Below are 25,151 nucleotides of genomic sequence, written 5' to 3'. Positions count from 1 at the left end.
ATAGACACTCACAAATACATACACCCAAATACTGATCTGAACATAAAACAGATTAAAGATAAAAAAAAAAACCAGCCTTTTTAATGACAACACATTTTATTCAACAACTATAATCAGTTTTTCTTCATGACATGCACATCAATATTTGGACGGTAATGGAAATGGAGTATAGAAATCTGGAAAATGAAGAACGGAAAAAAAAAAATCACTCTGAATAAAAATCAATATCAGCTGGGATTGCACTCAATGTCTCCATCCTTGCTGGCTTTCAGTTTCTTGAACTCTTCCTGCAATAGCCTCTCCACCTGAAGAACCTCCTGGGGTTTCTTGTACTGAAAACATACAGAAAGGTTTGATTAACCCCTAGGCTGCCTGCATGACGAGATAACTCGTCATGGCAAGCATGTATGCTTCGCTGCCACAATGACGAGATAACTCGTCATCGATATATTCTGACTTTTCCTTGGGTTGCATTCACTTCGTTGACAAGAACAGTGGTAGCTTTAGCCTGGGGAATCTCTCTAGATTCTATTCATAGCTAGAAACCCGATCTACGTCATGAAGCAGTCCTTTATTTGAACGTTTTGGTTGGGTCACTGTCCTAGTGTTTGCCTGACTTCTCTCCTCGCTCGCTCAACAAAATGTTGGACTGACGCCGTGCTCAAGACATGCAATCGTGACGAACTAAATCAACCAAGATTTCTTTCTTTAGCTGATGCTCAGAAAGAATTGAAGCGTAAATTCGAAGGAGAAGATAGTGATGAACATTTATAGGACGATCTGATAGAAAATAAAGGGAGCAATCAAGAGAGTGGCCAAGATGCGACTGTCAGTGAGTGATGTCAGCTGTACAGATGTTAGCAGATGACAGAAGATGACCGAATTAGCAGCAGAGCGATATTCTTGGCACGCAGCCAACGCGGTCTGATGAGAACTGAATCAAGTGACCGTGTGAGAGGGGTGAAGAGGAGGGGGGTGGAGACTGAGGAGGCGTGGCCTCACATCCACCTTATCACTTGGAGAAGTCACAATGTATTGTGTATCTATCTCTTTAAAAAAAAATATATATTGTGGTTGTTCTAGTATGGTTTTGTGTTTGCAGATATTCATTTGTCCAGAAAATATGATGTTTTTGTGCAAATTACCTGACTAATGTTTGTAATGAACAAGTTGAAAATGTGACAAAAAACAAAACACTGATTTCAAAACAACAGCATGTCACTAAAAAATATATAAAATGGGAAAACAGCATGTGTTTTGTATTCTTTGTTCATTTACCTTTCAGAAAATATATACTTTTATGGGTCTTTCTCCAATAACAAAGAGCACAGAATTTTTTGAAAATTTATACCCGTTTTTTGTGAAAAAACCCTGGCAAATAGATTTCAATTAAATTTTATTTTCCTGGCAGCGAAAGGGTTAATGTGATCTTCTTCTTTCATGGGCTGCAACTCCGACGTTCACTTGTATGTACATGAGTGGGCTTTTATGTGTATGGCCGTTTTTACCCCGCCATGTATGCAGCCATACTCCTTTTTCGGGGGTGTTCATGCTGGGTATGTTCTTGGTATTTGATCTTCTGCTCGAGTTTTCACATGAAAGGGGTTCAAGCACTTGCAGGTCTGCACATATGTTGACCGGGGAGATCGGAAAAATTTCCACCCTTTACCCCTTTACCCACCAGGCGCCGTTACCGATATTCAAACCTAGGACTCTCAGATTGAAAGTCCAACGTTTTAACCACTTGGCTATTGCGCTCGTCTGATTTATGTAATAAAACCACAAAATTTATTTCACACCTGTGTCTTGGCCACCTGTGGGGACTCAAACACATACATGTACATGCATCCACACAGTGGCAAACATTCATACACATACACATATAACCACACACACACACATATACACACAATTGTATAAGTCATAATATACACAACTGTATAAATATATGTATCATATACACACTATAGTATGTGTCTGACAGACCGACTATGTAGTCCCTGAATAAATGGGTAAAAAAAAAAAAAGTAAAGTGAAGGTTAAACATCCTCCCACCCTCGTCACACCCCGGCCACAGCCCCCAACCACCTACCTTATTCAACAACAATTATCGACTAACCACTTTTTCTTCCACACACACATACACCACATATACTACTACACCTGTGACGAAGACGACGACTACTACTACCATCATCTTTTTTCTTCTCTCTTTACACATATGAATAGATAGATCAATGTTTGTTTGGTAAACAAAATAATAAACATAAACAATGAGGATAAAATTGTCAGAAAAATAAAGAACACACAAACAAACAAACAAAAAATTGGCAGATCATTATTCAATTTTTTCATATTTCATTTGACATACAATTTCATTTAAGTGAAGCAAGTAAGAAACAATGAGGATAAAATTGTAAGGAAAATAAATAATAAACAATGAAGATAAAAATTGTCTGGAAAATAAAGTGCAAACAAAGAAAAGGAAAAGAAAAATACAAGAAAAGACAAAATACAACTTTTTAGGGGAGATCATTCATTGGTTCATAAACCATTTCATTTGTTCATAATGTTGTTAAATAGTTAAGATATCACATAACGAGAAGTTGAAATCTGTCTGGAAAAAAGAACATACAAAGAAAAGAAATGAAAAAAAAAGAAAAAGAAATTTTTATCAAGGGAGACATCATCTGATTCTTTTGTGCACCATTTCATTTGTTCATCATGTTATATATATATATATATATATATATATATATATATATATATATATATTCATATGTCCTTGATAAAAAAAAGAAGAAAAAAAGAAAGTAAATAAAGAAGAAGAAAAACACTAAGAAGAAAAGACTGTTGTATTACTGACCGAGATAATCAGTGTGTTGTTGGCATGTGCCAAGGAGATCTGATCCTGATTCAGTTCCATGAGCATCCGGTCCAGATCCGCTATGTTGAAGCGTTTGAAATACCTGCACCAAATGAGATCATGTCCCATGTTGCTTATAGCCTTGCTGACCTCAGAGGGGGCCACTTCAGGGCTTAACACCAATCAGTTCTTAAACTTGATCAAAAGAGAACCCAAAATAATGTTAAAACAACATGGAAAAGACCTATTCACCTGTACCAAAGGCAATGTCCAAGGAGTACACAAAATAATTGATTACAAACTGATGCTCACCCTTCTCTTAAGTTGTACAAAACAAAGGTATTCAATAAAATGTTCATTTTTGCTGATTACTTCATTTCCAGATACAAGGTATGTTTGCTAGTTTGTTGTTGTTTTTTTTTTGTTTTTTTTAATTACTTGAGCTTAATCCATGTGCTTTTACAGTTGTAAACACTTTTCATGTTCAAAATACCTATTTTATTTTGACAGCTATATTCAGTTTAATTAATACCAGCTCACATATCAGACAATACATTCATCACTTGGCAATGTCCTTGATCACAAAAGACAATAAAGCACCTGCTTTCAGATTTGCTCAGCTTCAATTTCAGACTAAAGTTATGGTTCCAGACAAGCTGATTCTGTGTCACAACTGTATATAAGCAATCATACTACAGCTCCATGACAAACATTCTCCCCTGATATCAGAATGATATCCTATGAGTCCATGTTCAATCATGTCAAACATAAAGCTGATTCACACAATGTCAAACTGACAATGACTGTCCTATTTTGTGGCTTGTGACTTACATATGCAGCACACATATGTTCACCATCTTTAAATAACATATATATATATAAAATATATTTTGCACTGTAGAAAATTACAAGCTGAAAATTATACAATTATGTTGTCACATCATAACCAGTCACTATACAAAAACAAAAACCTTATATTTTGTACAGATCATTTACATGTATATAAACACATACCCGCACTGAAAAAGAAAGTCATTTGCATTTTGCACACACACACACACACAGAGTTTTCTTTCACACACAAATACATAGATGTATACACTAGAAATGTCTTCCTTTACTGTATACTTGTGAACCTTTCAATATTTACTTACCCTCTTTTTGAGTTTTGAAAAAAGTGGCATTTCATGGAAGACATCTTTGTTTATTTTATAAAAATTAAAAAAATAAAAAAAATAAAAAAGAGAGAGAGAGACATATATGGGACATGAAAAAAAACTTTTTTGCCCTGTGTTATCAGCACTCACTTTTTATTTTCTGTGCGAAGTACCAGCTGCCGTTTTTCTGTATCCACTGTCACACTGTAGTTGCTGACAGGATAGGGCAGGTTACGTATCCTCCACTGAAATTCTGTTTTTGTGTCCTTTCTCACAAATATAGGCTGAAAAAGGAAGAAAAGAAAGAACAGCCTTATATGGAATGCACACATGAATTGGACATGTGTCTATGTGAGTGTGTGCATGCACACAATTTTTTCCCCTCATAAGTTTACACTGACACAAAAAAATGTTTTCTTTCCTGATATGATTACTGTACACAGGCAGAACTTTTCCCTTTCCTCATAGTCACCAGTTTACACTGACATGAGAAATGTTTCCTTTCCAGGTGACACCAGTTTACACTGACATGAGAAGTGTTTCCTTTCCAGATGACACCAGTTTACACTTACATGAAAAATGTTTCCTTCCATGATGTCAGTTTACACTCACACGAGAAATGTTTCCTTTTTCTCAATATCACCAGTTTATACTGACATAAATGTTTTATATCCTAAAGTCATCAGTTTACACTGACATGAGAAACATTTCCTTTCCTCATGCCAACAGTGTGCACTCACATTGGCCATACTTTCCTTGATGCCATCAACTTCCAGGTTTGTCATCGTGGCCACATCCCCCACCTCTGTCTCCCAGCTCCCATGGCCTCCCAGTGTTCCCTTCTTCCTCCACTTTCTCACTGTCACAAAGACATATATATACAAAATATATAAATCAATAAAGATATGATCAATAATAATAATAATAATAATATTTTAATAATATGAAACTGATAATCAAACATAGTCCTCCCACCTTCTAGATCAGCTGCACTGTGTGTGTGTGTGTGTGTGTGTGTGTGTGTGTGTGTGTGTGTGTGTTGTTGTTGTTTGCTGTGCAGGAATTTCTTGTTTCTTGTTGCTTCTGTCTCTGTGTGTTTGTGTTTGGGTGGCACTGTGAAAACATAACCTGAGTGTGGAAATTCTTATGCGCTTAACAGAAATCAAGTTCATTCATTCATTATTTCTTACCAAGAAGTTCTCCAGTTTTGAGGTCAAATTCTTCCGCAAGCTCAACGCCATCATCAAAACCAAAGTGAATCTTCCGTCTTCCTGAAAACCAGAATCATGGATACTCAGTAATCAATCAATGTTCACTTAACTACAGCTCAAAATGTGTGATTCAGTCTTGGAAAAAAAGTAATGCAGTGGAGAGTGACCCTTCTTGACTATTGTGTGTAAACAAAATGACTCACTGAATGAACCAAATTTCAGTGTGTGTGTGTGTGTGTGTGTGTGTGTCGCGTGTGTGCATGCCAGTGTGTGTGCACCACTGTGAGTGATGTCCAATCCGCTCAATGCTGTCTGTATTCCAAGCTTGGCAGTTTCAAATGTTCAACAATATTTTCTGTAATGGGTCTGCCTTTCAGCTTTAACAGTCAAATGCAGTCTAATCATCCAGAATTTTCTCAGACTGACTTGGAAGTCTGCAGTTTTACATAAAATACTGGCATGGTCATGCATGGACAGAACTGGATCCAAATAACACAATGCGCTGTACACACTCTGCTCACAACTTGTGCACTAAAATCACACGCCATGAATAAAACAGCAATTCTCACACAAACAACCTGTACATGTGTAGAAGTGCTTGGCAAAATATGTCTTGAGGCTGATTCAAAATTTACATAGATTCTAAGATTGCTACAGATTGGATGGCAGCAAGATCGAAAGTTTTAGGAAAGTGAAAATATAACAACATTTTCTAACTGTCTTCATTAAAATTAAATTTTCAGAAGTTTTAATAGTGTTTCTCTAGAAGAACCAACAGTACAAAAAGAGTGGTATGTGGAAACTGGAGCAGACTGATTCAGTGGATGTGATCCATTAAAATAATCACAGTGGAAAACATGTCCAATGTGTTTCTTAAATAATAGCTGGTCATATATATAAAACACACCTAAGTCCTGCACCCACAGTGATCTCTGGCCTCATATTGAACATGACCCGTTTCTTGCTTTGTGATATTGTGGTTATGTGGAAAGGATCTCTTGACTTTTGCCAGCAAAGTTTTAGACTGATGTATTTATTATTCTAATGCAATAAATGTCACCAGTATCAAATCGCAATGGCTAAATTACATATTTAAGTAACAGCAGTAACAAGAAAATCAACAGCAGTAATAACAGCAAACACACGACTTAAAAACTTGTTAAAGCATAAAACAAATAAACAGATGAATAAAAAATCTAAACATATCAAGCTCAACTCGTCATTACAATTGCTCTGTTGTCAAAAAATTAAGTATACTTGATTCCGCCCAACTGAATATCAGTACTCAAAAAAAACAAAGAAAAAAAAAGTCGACTGCCGCGAAGACCTGTCCAGTCAATGACCAAGTCGACTGACGACGTGAGTGATCTTCATATTCTTCTACACTTGTCCAATCATTGTCTGTGAGAAAAACAAAAGGGCGATAGAACTCTGTGAGAAAAACAAAAGGGCGATTGAACCTGTATACAGAAACCGTTACTTTTAAATATAAGAACATCATCCCACCGTCTTGAATTAAACACGTTTTCTGTGCCTTTTTCAGCTTCTCGATCCACGCCGCCGCCATGTTGTTTGTTGGATACAGTGCCAAAAGAATATTCTATGAGTTCTTCCGCTGTAAAGAAAGAAAGAAAGAAAGAGTTATTTCCCTTAGTACACTTGGGGGTGAGGAGATGCCAAGTAAATCACGTGTGAATGTTGAAAGAACTGCTCAAGCTGGACATGACAGTGTTAACCAATTGACTTCATGCCAATACATGACTTCATGGCGTGAAGAAAATGTACCAAATGATGCTTTTGTTATCAGTGATGAAGACATGTTATCCTTAAATAATAATATATGAATGATGTCAGTTGATGTTAATGACACCAGTGTATGATGTCATGAAAAAGGTGATCTTGAACACTTGCGACAAGTATGGCATGCTTAAATCAACAGTTCCAAGACCCTCAACAAACACCAAATGTGCTCACAACACTAACAAGGCCTGGTTTGACCAAGCATGTAAACTAAGTAGAGAAAGATACAACACATTCAGAAACGCTCATCCGGCGAATGTCGAGTCAAGGACAATGTGATTCTAAAACATTACTGAACAGATGAAAGCAGCATGTAAACAGTACAAATCCACAATTCGGAAAGCTGAAAAAAAAACCTACAGAAAATCTATAGTTAAAGACATAAGAAAAATGAAATCACATGATCCAAAACGCTATATATTGGTCTCAGTCTCGTAAATGGCCCGCCGGGGAAGAACCGTAAACAAGCAACAATTCCGTTAGACAAATTCAAGAAACACTTTGAAAATTTGTCCACTGAAAATAAATACAAGTGACCAGACCATACTCTCACAGGAATAAGAAACTGACAGATTATTGGGAGAATTTATTGAATCAGATGAAGCAAAAACAATTCTACTGAATAAAAGTTTCACAAAAGCAGAGCTTTGTTCTATTGTTAAAAAGCTAAAGAATAATAAATCCCCCGGAATTGATGGAATTATCAATGAAGCCATTTATCATATCTTTGATAAATTAAAACAGTTTTGGTGTATTTTTTTCAATAGAATATTTGAAACTGGCACCTTACCAGATGACTGGCTCGCTGGTACCATTGTCCCCATTTACAAAAGTAAAGGAGACAAAAACGACCCAGATAATTACAGGGGCATCACATTACTCTCATGCAGTGCTAAATTCTTTACTGCTGCACTCAACGAAAGGCTATGCACCTTTTCTGATACCTTAGATATCCCTTCCAAAAACCAGGCTGGTTTTAGACCTAACTACTCCACAACTGATCACATTTTTGTAATGAAATGTTTGAATGACATAATGAGAAGCAGGAAAAGAAATTGTTCTGTGCTTTCATAGATTATGAGAAAGCATTCGACAAAGTGTGACATACAGGCTTATGGACAAAACTCATTCGCTCTGGAATTAATAGCAAATTCTTCAATATTGTCAGGAACATGTATAAAGGAATTGTTTCATGCGTTTCCTCAGTCAAATGGTGCCGTTTCTGAGTCTTTTGCAGTTTATCAAGGTGTTCGCCAAGGTTCACCTATCCCCCTTTTTGTTTCCTTTGCATGTGAATGATGTGGAAACCCACCTTATCAGGAATGGTTGCTCCCCTGTTGATATGGGACTAAGCCATGATGAAAGAGTATCTGGATACCTCAAGCTATTGCTAATTCTGTATGCTGATGATACAGTGATATTTGCTGACTCAGAAGCTAAGCTTCAGAAGGCGCTAAACGAACTAGAAGCATATTGTAATGACTGGAAAATAAGTGTTAATTGCTCCAAAACAAACAAACAAACAAAAACAAAAAAAAAGGTATTATGCGGAAAGAAACTAAATTACCAGTACCCGTTCACACTTAATGGAAATACTCTAGAACACGTTACTTGCTTTAAATACCTAGGACTGACTTTCAATTTTAATGGTAAGTTTAACATAGCTGTGAAACAGTTAAAAGATCAGGCCAGACGGGCAATGATGGCACTGTTAAGAAAAAGCAGACAACTTCAGCTCCCTATTTCCTGTCAATTAGACTTATTCAATTCACTGGTCATGCCAAATTTAACTTATGGTTGTGAAGTTTGGGGTAATAACTGCGTTGACATTTCCGAATCATTACACTTGGAATACTGTAAATACATACTCCGGCTTAAGAAAAGCACTCCAAACTGTTTCATCTATGGTGAAACGGGGCGTTTCTCCCTGTTTGTGCATGTATATTGCCGAATGATCAAATTCTGGCACAAATTGTGCTCTTCCTCTGTGGCCGTCATCCTGTTATTGTCATGTTTCCTTGCTTCTCTATGACTCAAAAGAGTGAATGGGAATAAACAAACTCTGAACATTTTGAAACTCTCTCTGTGTGTGTGTGTGTGTGTGTGTGTGTGTGTGTGTGTGTGTTCTCTTATTTTTCGTAACTGAATGATTATTTTGATTACAGTATTGACATTGCACCAGGTGGCAGTGTTATTGAGTTGCAGGTTGATGCAGTAAGTTATGGACTTTGAAATATTTTCTTTGTCAGTTTTTGTTTGTTCTCAAATGACCAACACACATGAACACTTCGGACTTGTACACTTGGATAGAATCTGGTGATTTCTTTATCACAACAGCTGTGTTGATCAAATGGAAATTAGATCCTAGTGATAAGAAACTATAGGGAGAGCTGGACAGTACAAGATCTTCAGAGAAAAAGCCCCCCTCAGTCAAGGGTGCTCATTACACTCTAAGGGGGCCGGGCCGCACCTAGGTCATGACTCCTGGATGCCCTTATTATTGCCGCCTTCCCCCCCCCCACCCCCCTGGTCCTCAGCAGGTTCGAACCCGCGCCCCCAGGGTGGTCGCCAATTCAGGACCGAGTCACCTTCTCTGGCAGACGTTTTAACGACTGAGCTGTTGTACGCCTAGTTTGAGTTGGGAAATTTAATCCTTATAATGTTTACTTTCATTCCTCCTCGACCAGATCCAACTGGAACTCTTTTCTGCTGCTTCTGCCATTGCCTCGAGAGCCCATGTTCTCTCTCTGCCAGAAATCGACAGCTGTTTCACGAGGCTGTATGCAGATGCGCTCACAAACCCTCTTGCACCAATCTCTATGGCGAGGACTTTGGCTTGGAAGCCAGATTCTCTCAGGTTGCTGACTAGACTAGCATACTTTTCGGTCTTGTAGATGTGAACTTCCTTCATTCTGCTTTCGTATGGCACGGTGAGCTCAATCAGAATCGCTTGTTTCGTTGACTTGGAGTGGTTGGTGCTCCTTGGACAATGCTCTCTACGTGTGCAATTTCTTTTAGCACTTGGTTGTGCCTCCATGTGTACCGTCCTTGGCTCAACGCCGCTTTGCATTTTTTTCCCCCCCATTTCACCAAGTTTGTATTCGAAGGAAGGAGGTCGTACACAGATCTTAGGATGGAGCTAATCCCCAGAGGGGCCATGTTCCACATGTCGCTCCAGCTGAGGCTCCTTTGAAATGCATTTTCCCATTTTGTCCATTGCCCCTGCTGGCCTTGCTGGACTGCCTTCTGGACTCTTTCAGCATCCTCTCCCTTCTTGATCTCCTATATGATCATGTCTCTTTTAGCTTTCCCCTTTGCTTGGACCGCCATTCCATTTTTGGCGATCCCAGGCCTTGTCTGTTGGTTTGGGTGTGTCCTATTATTTTCCTTTGTCTTAAGACTTTCTTTCGCTGCAAAGACTAGTTTTATACTGCCATGATGAAACTTCGATTTTTAGTGCTTCTTTGTAATTCTCTCTCTGTTTTTTTGTTGTTGTTTTTTTCAGTACTAGTTATGTAAACATAGAGTATGATTGGAAAATGGAATTCAGATTCCATTTTGTCCCACCTAACAAGACTTCATGAGCAACTTCTTCTTTTTATTATTAAAAAAATAATCTATTATTTACTTTTTATTTTGTAATACAAAGGACCATGACAGCTTTAATTAATGAGCGTTTGTGTGAGAATGACACGACTGAATCAAAAGAGGAGAGGAATAAAATCAAACAGCTATCAAAGTATCTAATAAATTCTCAGAATTAATATTGAAGACTGACAGACAATCCAGCTCATGTGTGCTAGAAACGAAATATGACGACGCGCGCGCACGTGTGTGTGTGTGTGTGTGTGTGTGTGTGGTACACACGTCCGGCCGTATGTGTGACGTCACATTGCCGCCCAAGCATGATTCAATATATTTGCCATTTCCATTATGTCCGGTTGCTCACACTAGACAAATTGCCCTACCCAGTATGACAGGATGTTTGCTAAATTATACAGAATTGACTTCAAAAGAATATTTCATGTCTTGTTCCGGAATATACTGCGACAGCCACCGGGACCCCGATGTTGAAGATATTCAGTAGATGAACTACGAGCAAGGGTAGCAAAAGACACTAACATCGATCAACACTGTCCATATATACTGAAACCTATAGTGGAAGGCCATCAACATCTCCATGAAAAACAAGAAAGACTCCTAGCTGTGTGCACATGCATATCCAGTTCCATTTTCCTGTATGCATGCGAGACATGGACCCTTCACGGCGGATTTAGAAAGAAGAATTCAAGCCATGGAAATTAGGCGTCATCGCATGATACTAAACATCATAAACACTGACCACATCACCAGTGAAAGGGTGCGCCAAATTATTAAGCAGTACATTCCTTCAAGAAACTGATGAGGGAGGAAAACGGAGGGTAAGACAGAAAAAAACAAACAACCCCTGTCCTCCCCCCCTGCCTCCCCCCCACCACCCCGCGCCTCCCCTCCCTCTCCCCCACAAGAAAACGATGGACTGACAACATTGCAGAATGGACAGGAAAACCATTTGCAAAGTCCCAGACATTGACGCACAACCGACAGACCTGGTGAACAGTTCTGAGCGGCGCCTTTATGACTCTTCACAGAGTTTAGGGAGAAGAACAAGACGTACATGGCAAGACACCGACAGTGATTGAAAGTCCCTTTTGTATTTTAAACAATTTCTGTTTGTTTGTTTGTTGTTGGTGTCGGTGTTAATGTTGTTGTGTCTCCTCCTCCTCCCTCTCCTCCTCCTTCTCTTTCTTCTTCTTCTTCTCTGATTAAAAACTCATTTGTGTATAGTTCCTTATGAGTTCCCGTGTCACATAATTATCATGATCCACACGGTTGCTGTGGATTAAAAAATCTGTATTGATTGCATGCTTCAAATTGACTCTTTGTCTGCCTCATCTCAGTGAAAGACAGCACCCAGACCACCATTCAGGACTGAAAGGGGAAGGGAAACACACACATACACACACACACACACACACACACACACACACACACACACACACACACACGCACACATTACCCAGAGATGAGTATGCTATGGCCTTAAAATGGGAAGACTGGACAACACAATCGAGTATCATCCACTTATGGATGCATCTTTGCGTGTACTAAGTTGCTCAAATTTCCTGTCCAACAGTGCAAGTGTCTGTATCTCTCGGGCCCGGTTGACGCTGGGATATCATTATTACAGAAAGCGTAGAGTACAGCCCTGTCACGTAGTCCCAAACCTAAATGGACCTCCACAGCAGCGTCGCCATCATCATCATCGTCATCCTCCTCATCCTTCGTCATCATCAATATGAAAATGTTCAATATTATGTGGCCTTTCATGCCCTGCTTTCGTGGTGACCTCAGTTTTGATACCCCTCCACTTCCTCGCTTTGTGTGAGTCATGTCAAAGTCTTCGGTGACGGCGGATTCATGGGGGACTGTCGTTGGAGGAACGTGGTGGCGGTCTCCACTATGGGTGAGACGCTCACTCAGTCTGGCTTCTAGACTAAGCCATTATTGTCGTCAGCAGGGGGCTCAGTAAGTGGTGTCCGAAGTACGTTTAATCAGAACAGGCACTACTGAACACCACCGAAGTGACTCAGCAACAGTGCAGGGGCTCCTCTGGTGTGTGGCCTCCTGGCGACCTAACATCGATGGTTCACACACACACACACACACACACACACACACACACACACACACAGAGAGAGAGAGAGAGAGAGAGAGAGAGAGAGAACACCATCCCACATCGTGTCATCATATATTTTTACAAAAAACAAACGCATCACGTTCCGATTTTATAAATGTTTTTATTCTTCGCTGCTGTCTATTCACATTCATTATCATTTATGGCACGTGAATACACCAAAAGTGGGAATGAATGTTTGACATTTTTTTCTCACCCTGATATACATCAACACTTGTATTCTTCGCTGCAGACCTCGAAAACAACAGTAACAGCATCATAACAAGAAAACAGGTTAAACCTTCAATGTAAGCCACTTCAGTTTCAAAATATACCAAGGGCAATACTTTTTTCTTCTTCTTTTTTCAGAATATAACTTTTTTCATTTCCCATTCTTAAAACCATTATCATAGACGTGTTTCTTTCCTATAGTTACTATCATTATTTGGTGTTGCTGATAAAATGTTAAGAGTGAAGACACAAACTGCTTGGTGATAAGACTACATGTGAAGTTTCAGTTTCAGTTTCAGTAGCTCAAGGAGGCGTCACTGCGTTCGGACAAATCCATATACGCTACACCACATCTGCCAAGCAGATGCCTGACCAGCAGTGTAACCCAACGCGCTACATGTGAAGACATTCTCACAGAGTGGTGGACAAAAACGAAATGGCATCTGTTGGCTTTTCTTTTCTTGATTGTTTTTTTTTTTTACATCATCAGTCGGATGACAGAGCGTCTATTACGAGATCACGTATTAAATTAACAGGTCACTCACAAACGCTTGAATAATCAAGACTATTTTTTGGCACTTTTTTTTTTTTTTTTTTTTTTTTTTTAAAGGGGTAGAGCCAGAGTGGATCGACGGGAGAAGGGGTAGGGATGTTTAGATAAGGCTTCTGCAAAGAAACAGTCAGCACTGTATGCCGTGAAAGAGCTGGGTCGGAGTGAAATGGGGTGCCCCTGGCCGGGAGACAGGATGCCTGTGTGTGTGTGTCTTTGTGTGTGAGGCAAGCATTGCTTACGCGGCCCCGTGGGCGCCTCCATGGGCCCCGCCACCCAGGCTGCCGAGAAGCCCGTCCAGAGGTGAGGCTCCTCCACCGCCTCCCGCTGCGCCGCCACCGTTCATCATGTTCATCATGGCGAACATCATCATGGGGTTCTTGCCCATCTCCCCCCCGTTCAGCATGCTCATCAAGGGCATTATCTGCATGATGTTCATTCCTCCCCCACTCCCTCCGGCCCCGCCGTTCATCATGTTCATGATCATTAAGGGCATCATCATCTCTGGGTGCTTCCTCATCATGACCATCATCATCATGGGGTTGTTCATCATGGTGGGGTTCATCATCAGCATGGGCATCAGAGCGCCCAGCTCCCCGCCCGCGCCTCCTGCCCGTGTGGCCAGCATCATGGCCATGGGGTCCATGCCCATCATCGCCTGGCCTGAAACATCACACATCACACTAACCATAGTCATAGTAATGAGAGAGACAACGACATCACACTAACCATAGTCATAGCAATAAGAGAGAGACAACGACATCACACTAACCTTAGTCATAGCAATAAGAGAGAGACAACGACATCACACTAACCGTAGTCATAGCAATAAGAGAGAGACAACGACATCACACTAACCGTAGTCATAGTAATGAGAGAGAGACAACGACATCACACTAACCGTAGTCATAGCAATAAGAGAGAGACAACGACATCACACTAACCGTAGTCATAGCAATAAGAGAGAGACAACGACATCACACTAACAATAGTCATAGCAATAAGAGAGAGACAACGACATCACACTAACCGTAGTCATAGCAATAAGAGAGAGACAACGACATCACACTAACCGTAGTCATAGCAATAAGAGAGAGACAACGACATCACACTAACAATAGTCATAGCAATAAGAGAGAGACAACGACATCACACTAACAATAGTCATAGCAATAAGAGAGAGACAACGACATCACACTAACCGTAGTCATAGCAATAAGAGAGAGACAACGACATCACACTAACCGTAGTCATAGCAATAAGAGAGAGACAACGACATCACACTAACAATAGTCATAGCAATAAGAGAGAGACAACGACATCACACTAACCATAGTCATAGTAATGAGAGAGACAACGACATCACACTAACCATAGTCATAGTAATGAGAGAGAGACAACGACATCACACTAACCATAGTCATAGTAATGAGAGAGAGACAACGACATTGACGATGTCTTTTTCTTGCCAGTTAGAAGAAGAAGAAGAAGAAGGGGAAGAAGAAAAAAAAGAAAGCAAGAAAAAGCATTTATTCGCGATGCAGCACATTTCCCCGACCATGCACCCCCTCCCCGCCTCTCCTCCACGTCATTTCATCTGCTGACGTATGTGACAGGTCGACAACCAGGATGACGTGTTCAGTTTCAATGACGTATCCTCTCTTGTCTGTCATGCATGACACAATCGCTGGAGTTTGACGCTGACAAAGTGGTTCTTTAACATGCGCAGCCAAGTTTTAAGAAGAAGAAGAAGAAGAAAAGGTTAAATAGGACAGTCCACGCTATTGCCTCATAGCAAAAACCAACAACGGATGTACATATTTTTATTCTGTCAATCCATCAGTGTCATGTTTGTCAAACTGGTGCCAAGGGGAACCAGGGAGTGGAGTGATGGCCTAGAGGTAACGCGTCCGCCTAGGAAGCGAGATAATCTGAACGCACTACTTCGAATCACGATACAGTCGCCAGTATTTTCTTCCCCTCCACTAGACCTTGAGTGGTGGTCTGGACGCTAGTCATTCGGATGAGACGATAAACCGAGGTCCCGTGTGCAGCATGCACTTAGCGCACGTAAAAGATCCCACGGCAACAAAAGGGTTGTCCCTGGCAAAATTCTGTAGAACAATCCACTTCGATAGGAAAAAACAAATAAAACTGAACGCAGGAAAAAAAATGCCAAAAAATGGGTGGTGCTCTCAGTGTAGCGACGCGCTCTCCCTGGGAGAGCAGCCCGAATTTTACAAAGAGAAATCTGTTGTGATGAAAAATTAAAAAAACAGAGAAAGAGAGAGTGGAGAAGTCGGGTTGGGGGGTGGAGAGAGAGGGGGAAGAGAGGGGGTTTCAGATTAGGACCTACGGATTCAGATCTATGAAGGACATTTTGCAGACCCACGCTTTTTTATTTATTTATTTATTATTTTAAATTTTAATTTGCCCTCTGATCTGTCCCGGCTGGTCGCCCCACCCAACCAATCCTCTCTCTCTCTCTCTCTCGCTCGCTCGCTCTCTGTGTGTTCTTCTTCGTTCGTGGGCTGCAACTCCCACGTTCACTCGCATGAACACGGGTGGGCTTTTACGTGTATGACCATGTTTACCCCGCCATGTAGGCAGCCATACTCAGTTCTCGGGGGTTCTCTGTTCTTTTATGCTCATCTATAGTGGCAGCCCGCCGACGCTGGCCTTTCTCCAGATCTGTTTTTCTACTTGCCTGTGTCTGTCTGTCTGGTAGTTTCTTTCTCTCAGTCCCTTTGACTCTGTCTCTGTCTGTCTGTTATTCTGTCTGTCTCTCTCGTTTATAGAAACAGACAGAAGAGGAGAGACAGACAGACAGACAGACAGACAGACAGAGAGAGAGAGAGAGAGAGAGAGAGAGAGAGGCAGGCCGACGAATAGGAGATAGGGGAGGAGAGAAACGGACAGACAGAATGAACGTAACTTGGCAAATTAAAAGCAAAAGAAAAGAAAAGAAAAAAAAAAAAAAATCAAAAGCAGTAGATTTCATTGGAACGATGTCTTTATCTGTGCAATGCATTCATAAATTGTTAATCTCTTGTTCATTCATCTTTTTAGAAAAACATATCAACATACATATTGTTTCACTTTCTCATTGATTTATTTGTTTATAAATAGTTTTTATCTATTAGTTCTGTGGCTATCATTCATTCATTTTATTCATTCACTCAAGCATTTACTCATTCATTCACTCACTCATTATTCCTTCACTCAAGCACTAGCTCACTCATTCCTTCACTCACTCAGCTTATTTTTTCTTTCAATGCAGTTTTCATTCGTCTGAAGGATTTTGTTGCTGTGAACGTGCACTTACCAAGAGCACCTGCCACAAGGCACAAGAGGATCACGGATGTGGTTTGCGTTCTCATCGTGTCGAACCTGTTGACGGCAAGCAGATGCGTGTTGATTATGACGACGACGAGGAAGATGAGAAGAAAAGAGGGCAACGATAACAGCAGCGGGAACAAGAACAGCAAGAATGAGAACAGCAGCAACAACAACAACAATAATTACCAAAGTAACAACAATGATAAAATCACGGTGATGATCGTTATCATGACAGTAATGAATAATGACAAGGAATATGATTATGACGCTAATTAGGATGATGGTGATGGTGGTGATGACAATGATGATAATAACGATCCTGGCGATGAGCATTAAGGAGGGTATGGCTTCCAGGTCATATTTTTGACAGTGGGAATAGCATGCAGATGCTGAATTATAAACTTCTTTTTCTCCAAATCCATGAAACAAATGGCCAGCAAAGAAATAGGGGGAATATATATATATAGATAAACAGATAGACAGACAGACGGATAGATATATAGAAAGATAGGCGGAGAGGGAGAGAAGGAGAGAGAGAGAGAGAGGTTTGAAGAAAGTGAGGAAAAGATTTCAGAGAGGGAGGTAGAGAATTCAAAACACACAAAAAAATTGGATTCAGAGCTTAGGCAGGATCTGTTCTTTCTGTCTCTCCTTGTGTAACGTATGCCCATTACAAACAGTACACATATACATGAAGGAAGAAAAGCAAAAGAAAATACAATCATGTTCATAACCATGAATTTAAGATGGCAAGAGAGAGAGAGAGAGAGAGAGAGAGAGGGGGGAGGGTGTGTGTGCGGGGGGGTGGGGGGCAGATAGAAATCAGACAGACAGACGGATGGACAAAAAAAAAAAAAAAGCACACAGAGAGAAAGGGAGAGAGAGAGAGAGGAGGGGTGGGGGGCAGATAGAAGTCAGACAGACGGATGGACAGAAAAAAGCACACAGAGAGAAAGAGGGAAAGAGAGAGGAGGGAGAAGTCGAAAATGTAGGAACTGGGTCAGAGGTTTCAAACGTTTTCAGTTTCCAAATGAATTAAAAAGAGGAAAGAGACAGACGATACTAGGTACATGTGTAAAATAATCCGATTAGCGCGAAAACAACAATACAAATACATAAAGCCCACTGGCATAATGTTAATAATATGCATTCTTAACCCCCCCCCCTCCCCAAACGGAGTATGGTTGCCGACGTGACGGGATGAAGATCAGTGATCATGTACTTAAAATAAAATACATACATGTACATACAACGCCTGCATACATACAACTTAAGAGATGCCGCCCGTGAAAGGAAGAGGAGGAAGAGGGGGAGGAGGAGGAGGAAGAGGAGAAGAAGGTAGACACTTGGCTAAAAGCTGAGAAGACAACAGGTGCGCATACTAATATTAAACTGCTAAGATTAACCACACCGAATACTGCTAAAATTAACAAAACTACACAATATCAAGATCGCTTTTACTGTGCAATACAAAGATTAATCTTATGACACGATCCTTAATTTAAATTCTATTTTCCAGATACACAAAGCAGCCTAACTGAACTACACAGTGTTAAGATGAACCGAAGATCACCCCACTTCGAGATTCTGATCCCATGGCAAATCACCAGGATACGTGAGACTTGATTTACTTTAAACGAGGATTGTGAGTGGGAGACTGGTTTTCTGTGAATGTCGATAATAGAGAAGACAGTGCATTTCCACTGAATATTATGTGCACGAAAAGCTCTTTACACAAAAGACTACCGTAGTCTTGAGGTGAAGGACAGATGCATGTTTCCAGTCAAAATCTGACAGAAAGGTTGATTTCTTCATGGAACAGATTTATGTGGACGTTATGCAATGGTTTGAAACAAATGATTGCTGACTGAATCCCGAAAGTGTAGAAGCATAGTCCATAGCATATGAAAGAATAAAATTTAATAAATGTTTTCTTGTCAGTTTGAAAATAAATTGTACTGTTCCTTTTGAGAGATTTACGCACAAGATTCACAGTTTAATGTTTGAGCCGCCAGCCTGTGGCTTATGAAGAAGATGAAATTGGAATCATAAACTGGCAATGATGAGACAGAGAAAGAGAGAGAGAGGAGAGAGAGAGAGAGAGAGAGAGAGAGAGAGAGAGAGAACTCAGAACTATTTCACCAGCCTGTACATACATACATTTGAGACACAAAATACCGAAAATAAAGGCGAAAGGAACCAACATCATGGGCACAACATTTCCTAACCGAACAGTAGACAAATAGAGAAAGAGGGACAGACAGACAGCCAGACAGAGTCCAGACAGCTCGCGTGAAGACTTCTCCAAACACGACCACTCACCTTTGTTTGATGAATACTAACAGTACTGAGGTAGAGAGGAGATGTAGGACTATCAGAGAGAGGGAGACAGCGGCAGCGAAGAACAGATGACCCGCTCCGGTCCTCTCCAATGGGCTTTATATCGTCCACACGTCCGACCCCCACCCACCCCCCCAACTGCCACCCCGCCCCGTCCCCCTTAATCCCTCCATCCCGATCCACATATCCACTTCCTCTACCCCCCTACCCCCGCCCCCATCCTCCCTCCTCCTCCCCCCCACTCTTGTGATATCTCAACACCCCCATCCAGCCCCCCACCACCTGCCCCTCTCCTCCCCCCCTGACCCCCACCTCACCCCTCTCCCGGAACACGTCACCACCGTTCGTCACGAATTTCAGAATATGGATGACACTCCTTCCTGTGCTTCCTCTGCCCGCCCGTCAGCCTGCATGTCTCCATGTGTGTGTCGGTTTCTCTGTATGTCTGTCTGTTTCGTTGACTCAGGTCGGTCTATGTTTGTCTGTCTGTCTGTCTCCCTCTATCTTTCTGTCTCTGTCCGTCTCTGTCTCTCTGTTTGTCTCTGTGTCAGTCTCTCTCTGTGTCTGTTTCTCTCTCTCTCTCTCTCAGTCTCTCTCTCTCTCACTCTCACTCTCACTGTCAGTCTCTATCTCTCTCTCACTCGTTCTGTCTCTCTTCCTCTCTTTCTGTTAGTCTCCCCCCCCCTCTTTCTCTCTCTCTCTCTGTCAGTCTCTCTCTCTCTCTCTATCACTCGTTCTCTCTCTGTCTTTCCGTCAGTCTTACCCCCCTCACCCCCCTCTCTCTCTCGACAGGTCGTGCTCCAGACTACCTGTTTAAAGACATTTTCCGTAAATGAGAGCCAAAATCAAAGAAAATTATTAATGTCCCAATTCCCAGAATAGACATATAAATCCAACCTTGCCAATTCTGGTTCACGACTCTGGAATCCGCTGTCAGTATCCAATAAGCAATACGAAAATATCACAACAACATTATTTTCCCCATCTTTTCCAGTAAATATGGAACAATTCACACTGTTACCAATCTCACCCCTAAAGTTCTCTCTCTCTCTCTCTGTTTGTGTCTCTCTCTTAAGAAACCATTTCTAATGAGCTATGTTTAGCACGCTAATGTGATTCCTTATTAAAAGGGGCTGTGGCCTATTCAATGAATTTGTGTCAGTGTCAGTGTTTCTCTCTGCCTTTTTATCTCTTTCTTTCTGTCTCTCCTCGCGCCCTCTGTCTTTCACTTTTCCCATCTCTCTCTCTGTGTATTTCTCCCATCTCTCTATCACTTTCCCTGGCCATCTCTCTCTCTCTCTCTCTCTCTCTCTCTCTCTCTCTCTCTCTCTCTCTCTCTCTCTCTCTGTGTGTTCAAATTAATGATCATGCAAATTAAGCCTCCTTGTCAGAAGTGCTGAATGAAAAAAACACACACCCCAAAACAACACCACACACCTCTCTCTGTCTCTCTGTTTCTCTGTCTCTCTCTTATCTGTCTCTGTCTCTGTCTGTCTGTCCTTCTCTCTCTCAAGCCCATCCCTCAACCGGAAAGTCATTGTCCGCTTGTAGTCCAGCGTGAACCTTGACTTTTTTTGGGGGGGTGGGGGGGGGGGGGGGGGGGGTCGTCAGTCGTTATTTGTGTCCCCTGTCCGTGACAGTCACGTCTCATATTTCATTTACGTCCTGTTCTTTTTCATTATTCTTCTTCTTCCATTTTTGGTTCTTTTCTTATGTGCGTGTGTATGTAGGGTAGGTGGGGGTGGGGGTGGGGGTAGAGGATTGTGTGTGTGTGTGTGTGTGTGTGTGTGTGTGTGTGTGTGTTGTTGTTGTTGTTGTTGTGTGTGTGTGTGGGTTTTTTTTTTTTTTTTTTTTTTTTTTTTTGTGTGTGTGTGTGTGTGTGTGTGTGTGTGTGTGTGTGTGTGTGTGTGTGTGTGTGTGTGTGTGTGTGTGTGTGTGTGTGTGTGTGTGTGTGTGTCCCTTTTTTCTCTTGGCTTTACGGTGGGGTGGAAGTCTGTCGCTGTCAGTACATTTGAATGTATATGAACAGGGCGGGACAGAGACAGACAGACAGATATACAGAGAGAGAGAAAAAAAAGAAAGAGAGAGAGAGACAGAGAGACAGACAGACAGACTGAGGGACAGACAGACTGAGGGACAGACAAATAGTAAGAAAGAAAGACATAAAAAATACTTGTCACACACACACACAAAAAACCAACAACAACAACACATATACACATGCACGCACAGACGCACGTACGCACGCACGCACGCACGCACGCAGAAACATACATCAACACACACATACACAAACATACACACGCACATGCACACAAAGCAGCAACAACACACACACACACACACACACACAGACACGCACGCACACACACACACACAGACACGCACGCACGCACGCACGCACACAAACACACACACACACACACACACGCACACACATGAACGTACACGCATAACGACTCTTGTCATGGCTACTCATGCAAGAAAGCAGGACCGGAAACAGGCAATTACCAAAAGTCAGCAGAAGTTTTATCCCAACATGCGGATCCCGAGTCAGCAAACAGAAACATTGTCTTGAATAAATCATGACATTTTAAACAGCTGACAACATTAATTCATCACGAAATGACGAGTCGTTATTCTATATCTGTCTTATTTGAGTCTAAAATTAACCTGGAACAATTATCTGTGAATTTAGCTGTCCTCTGGATGGTCTTTGACTCTGGAGTGGGAAGTGTTGTGTTGCTTGTGGGTTGTGCTAAAGGCTGTCCCTAACATTTGAGTTGAATCTTTTTTTTTTAGTATTTTGGTCAACATTTACTTCACATACGATCTGGAAATTTGAGAAAAGTTGTTTTTTTCTTTCTGAAAAAAGTTTCTGTCTGTATAGTATTTCTATTTCTAAAAGAATGTTTCTTTCTGAAATGGTATTTATTTCCGATTTTTTTTTTATTCAAAATTGCATTTCTTCATGAAATAGTGCTATGAAATAATGCTGATGATATCTTTTTTCTGAGATGATATTTCTTCCTGAAAAATTAATAGTATTTGAATAGCGTTTCTGTTTGTAATGGCTATTCCTGGAACAATGTTTCTTTCTGATGGAGTGTTTATTACCGAAACAGCGATTACTAATAAACTTGCCAATTTAGGAGAAATAAAAATGTTATTGCATACTAAATTAGTTGTAATTGTTTATGCCATTCATGTTTGTATTCAGCGAAATGTGGTTTGATCCTTTTCGAGCTTTCACTTCAGCTCTTGCAGTATTTATATGAGCGTCGGAGTGTGAGTTTAAATAATACTGTGTGGTCACTTTCATAATGCATGACAATAAAAAAAAAAGTGTTGTTACATTCTAAACATCATCAGTTGATGAGGAGGAGAAAGAAGAAGAAGACGACAACGACGACGACGAAGAAGAAGAACAACTACTACTTCTACCACAGTAACTGTAAGAGTAAGCAAAAAGGACAGCAAACTCTTTTCTCCGTAACTTATTCACAGTAGAAAATTGGTACATAAAGGATATTTCTGTAAGAAGAACTTTGGCTAGGTTTAGAATTAGAAGAACTTTGAAACTTTGGCTAGGTTTAGAATTAGAAGAACTTTGGCTAGGTTTAGAATTGGAATGTCATCTTTGAATTGCAATTTCTTGCAACTTAGCTGCCGCACAAATACAACAGATTCTTCTTGTCCTTTTTGTAAAAATGTTCCTGAAACAGAGATGCATTATTTGCTTTAATGCCCAAAATACAATGAACCCAGGAATTAATTGATTCCTGAAAAAAACATCACAGGCATCCATCTATGTTTCAATTTGTGTTACTGGTGGCTGCAGAAAACAAAACAACAGTGATGAATGTTGCTAAGTTTGTGGAAAAAGCTCTAGACATAAGAAAGCAGAATTTAAATTTTGGATTTTCTTTATACGCATTGTTTACTCAGCTTGTAAAGGGCCAAGGCCTATACAATTAAACCATCTTGAATCTTATTCGCGGTAGAGGCAGCGACATAGGCTACGTAAACCAGTCTCGGTCATCTTCTTCTAACGCTCCCCAACACCCTCCTCCTGCCCCACCCCAACCTTCTCACCCGTTCACTTCCATCCCACCCCGCCCCCATCCCCCGCCCACCCACACACCCCTATCCACCACGACCTTTGAAGAAAATAAATGCACCCGCATACATCACATGCACTTGGATTTTCGTCGGAATACATTCATCATCCTTGTTTTGGCGTGCGTGTTGTGTGTCTGTAGTGAAAGGAGTGATCCATCTTCGATGCCCGCAATTCTGATGTTCGGCGTAACATGACAGTTAAAAAAAAAAAAAAAAAAATCCATCTCCCCGGAACTATTCTTGGTTGTGGTCTACAATGACTGGCCCCATGCATGATCTGGCCTAACTCAACCGACAATATTCACGTTTCTTTCCCCAAAACTCTTTCGTTTCGAAGACGAAAAAAAAGTGTGAACCGAAATGGGTATACCAGTAATGGTTGTCGGTCTCAAAATTGAAGACAATGTCCTCTACATTTCTTCTCCTCCTCTCGCCCCCCCCCCCCGCTCCCCTCCTGCTTTGCAATGCTACACAGGGGGGAAATGTGGATTATGTATTACATTCCGACTAATCGGGAAAACCCTGACAACCAATAATTAACAAATACTGGAAAACCTATTTCGGTATACACTTACTCGGTCTGATCCACAATTTCCCCTTTGTAGCATTGCAAAGAAGGTGAATTTAAGAGAGGAGGGGAAGAAATGTAGAGTGTATGTATACATACACACACACACACACACACACACACACACACACACACACACACACATATATATATATATATATATATATATATATATATATATATATAAAGATACCGACAACCATAACCGGTATACCCATTTCTGTATACACTTTTCCGTCTTCGAAACGAAAGAATACAGGGGAAATGTTGGCCACTCTGTCCATTATCCGACATGAGTATTCCCATGAAATGTAGACAGTAGAATATATATATATATATATATATATATATATATATATATATATATATATATATATATAAAGAAAAAAAAGATACCGACAACCATACCGGTATACCTATTTCGGTATACACTTTTTTTTCCATCTTCGAAACGTAAGAACACAGGGGAAGAAATGTGGGTATTGCCACTCTGCCCATGATCCGACAAGACTATCCCCATGATGATGATGATGATGATAATAATAATAATAATAATAATAATGATTCAATTTATCAAGCGTCCCAGAATGTACCGTGGGGAACAGTTTACAACACTGACTAGTCCCCTATGGGACGATTTAGGACACTGATCTATCCCTCGTGGAGCATATGAAAGGGAGCGGGTACAATTTTGGGACGTTACACTACCAGGGATTACTCTCGTTGTTGAAAGTGTCACGTCACAACCGTCAAACAACACAACACCGGAGTGACGTCATTCACGGTCCCATGCGTAACGTCACAAACAAGAATCTCGGGATGTTGTTCGGGATGCCAAGTTCTCTTCCCAAAACATGTCGTCGCCCTTTTCCGCCCGTCAGACTTCATTTCATATCTTTGTGGTGTTTGTTTTCGGAAAAAAAAAAAACACCCACACGACACATGAAATTTATATCTGAAACTGTCATTTTTTATTTTGCCCAACATGGCTTGTTTACCACATATTTTGAATATATGAATCATCTCCTGTCTGTTTAAAATCTGTTTATGTGCGCGCGCGTGCACTCACACACACACGCGCGCGCGCGCGCACACAAACACACACACATACACACATACGCACGTACACAAACACTCACTAACACACACACACACACATATAGCGATCTTCGCGTATGCTAAGTTTGCATAGCAGTAAGAATTTTTATAAAGTCTACTATAGTATTGTTATATTAGGAAAATCACTACCGC

The 25,151-nt window shown here is 40.8% G+C and overlaps 2 protein-coding genes across 2 annotated transcripts; both read right to left on the bottom strand.

The window, feature by feature from the left end:
• Positions 1-77: 77 nt before the first annotated feature.
• LOC143294281 (protein DPCD-like) lies at positions 78-6,830 on the bottom strand. The gene is made up of 6 exons (XM_076605717.1): positions 6,741-6,830; positions 5,214-5,294; positions 4,764-4,882; positions 4,174-4,307; positions 2,867-2,969; positions 78-332 (listed from the first exon to the last, which is right to left on the bottom strand). Exons 1-6 carry the CDS (start codon positions 6,799-6,801, stop codon positions 228-230), a joined length of 603 nt encoding a protein of 200 aa, XP_076461832.1. The 5' UTR covers positions 6,802-6,830; the 3' UTR covers positions 78-227.
• Positions 6,831-12,854: 6,024 nt separating this feature from the next.
• LOC143294279 (uncharacterized) lies at positions 12,855-19,318 on the bottom strand. Its single transcript, XM_076605716.1, has 3 exons — positions 19,193-19,318; positions 16,857-16,921; positions 12,855-14,194 (listed from the first exon to the last, which is right to left on the bottom strand). The coding sequence occupies exons 2-3, from the start codon at positions 16,909-16,911 to the stop codon at positions 13,770-13,772; spliced, it is 480 nt and encodes a 159-aa protein (XP_076461831.1). The 5' UTR covers positions 16,912-16,921; positions 19,193-19,318; the 3' UTR covers positions 12,855-13,769.
• Between the last annotated feature and the right edge of the window lie 5,833 nt (positions 19,319-25,151).

Source organism: Babylonia areolata, chromosome 19, assembly GCF_041734735.1.
Source record: "Babylonia areolata isolate BAREFJ2019XMU chromosome 19, ASM4173473v1, whole genome shotgun sequence".
In the NCBI taxonomy this organism is placed as follows: Eukaryota; Metazoa; Mollusca; class Gastropoda; order Neogastropoda; family Buccinidae; genus Babylonia; species Babylonia areolata.
Note: the sequence above shows the minus strand (reverse complement) of the source record. Positions and strands in the feature narration are given on the sequence as shown.

Coding starts and splice junctions, on each gene's coding strand:
- LOC143294281 (XM_076605717.1), bottom strand. CDS start 6,801: ATGGCGGCGGCGTGGATCGAGAAGCTGAAAAAGGCACAGAAAACGTGT. Junction 4,883..5,213: donor CAAAACTGGAGAACTTCTTG/GTAAGAAATAAT, acceptor TCTTTGTGACAG/TGAGAAAGTGGAGGAAGAAG. Junction 333..2,866: donor ACAACACACTGATTATCTCG/GTCAGTAATACA, acceptor GTATGTTTTCAG/TACAAGAAACCCCAGGAGGT.
- LOC143294279 (XM_076605716.1), bottom strand. CDS start 16,911: ATGAGAACGCAAACCACATCCGTGATCCTCTTGTGCCTTGTGGCAGGT. Junction 14,195..16,856: donor CCTTGTGGCAGGTGCTCTTG/GTAAGTGCACGT, acceptor GTGATGTTTCAG/GCCAGGCGATGATGGGCATG.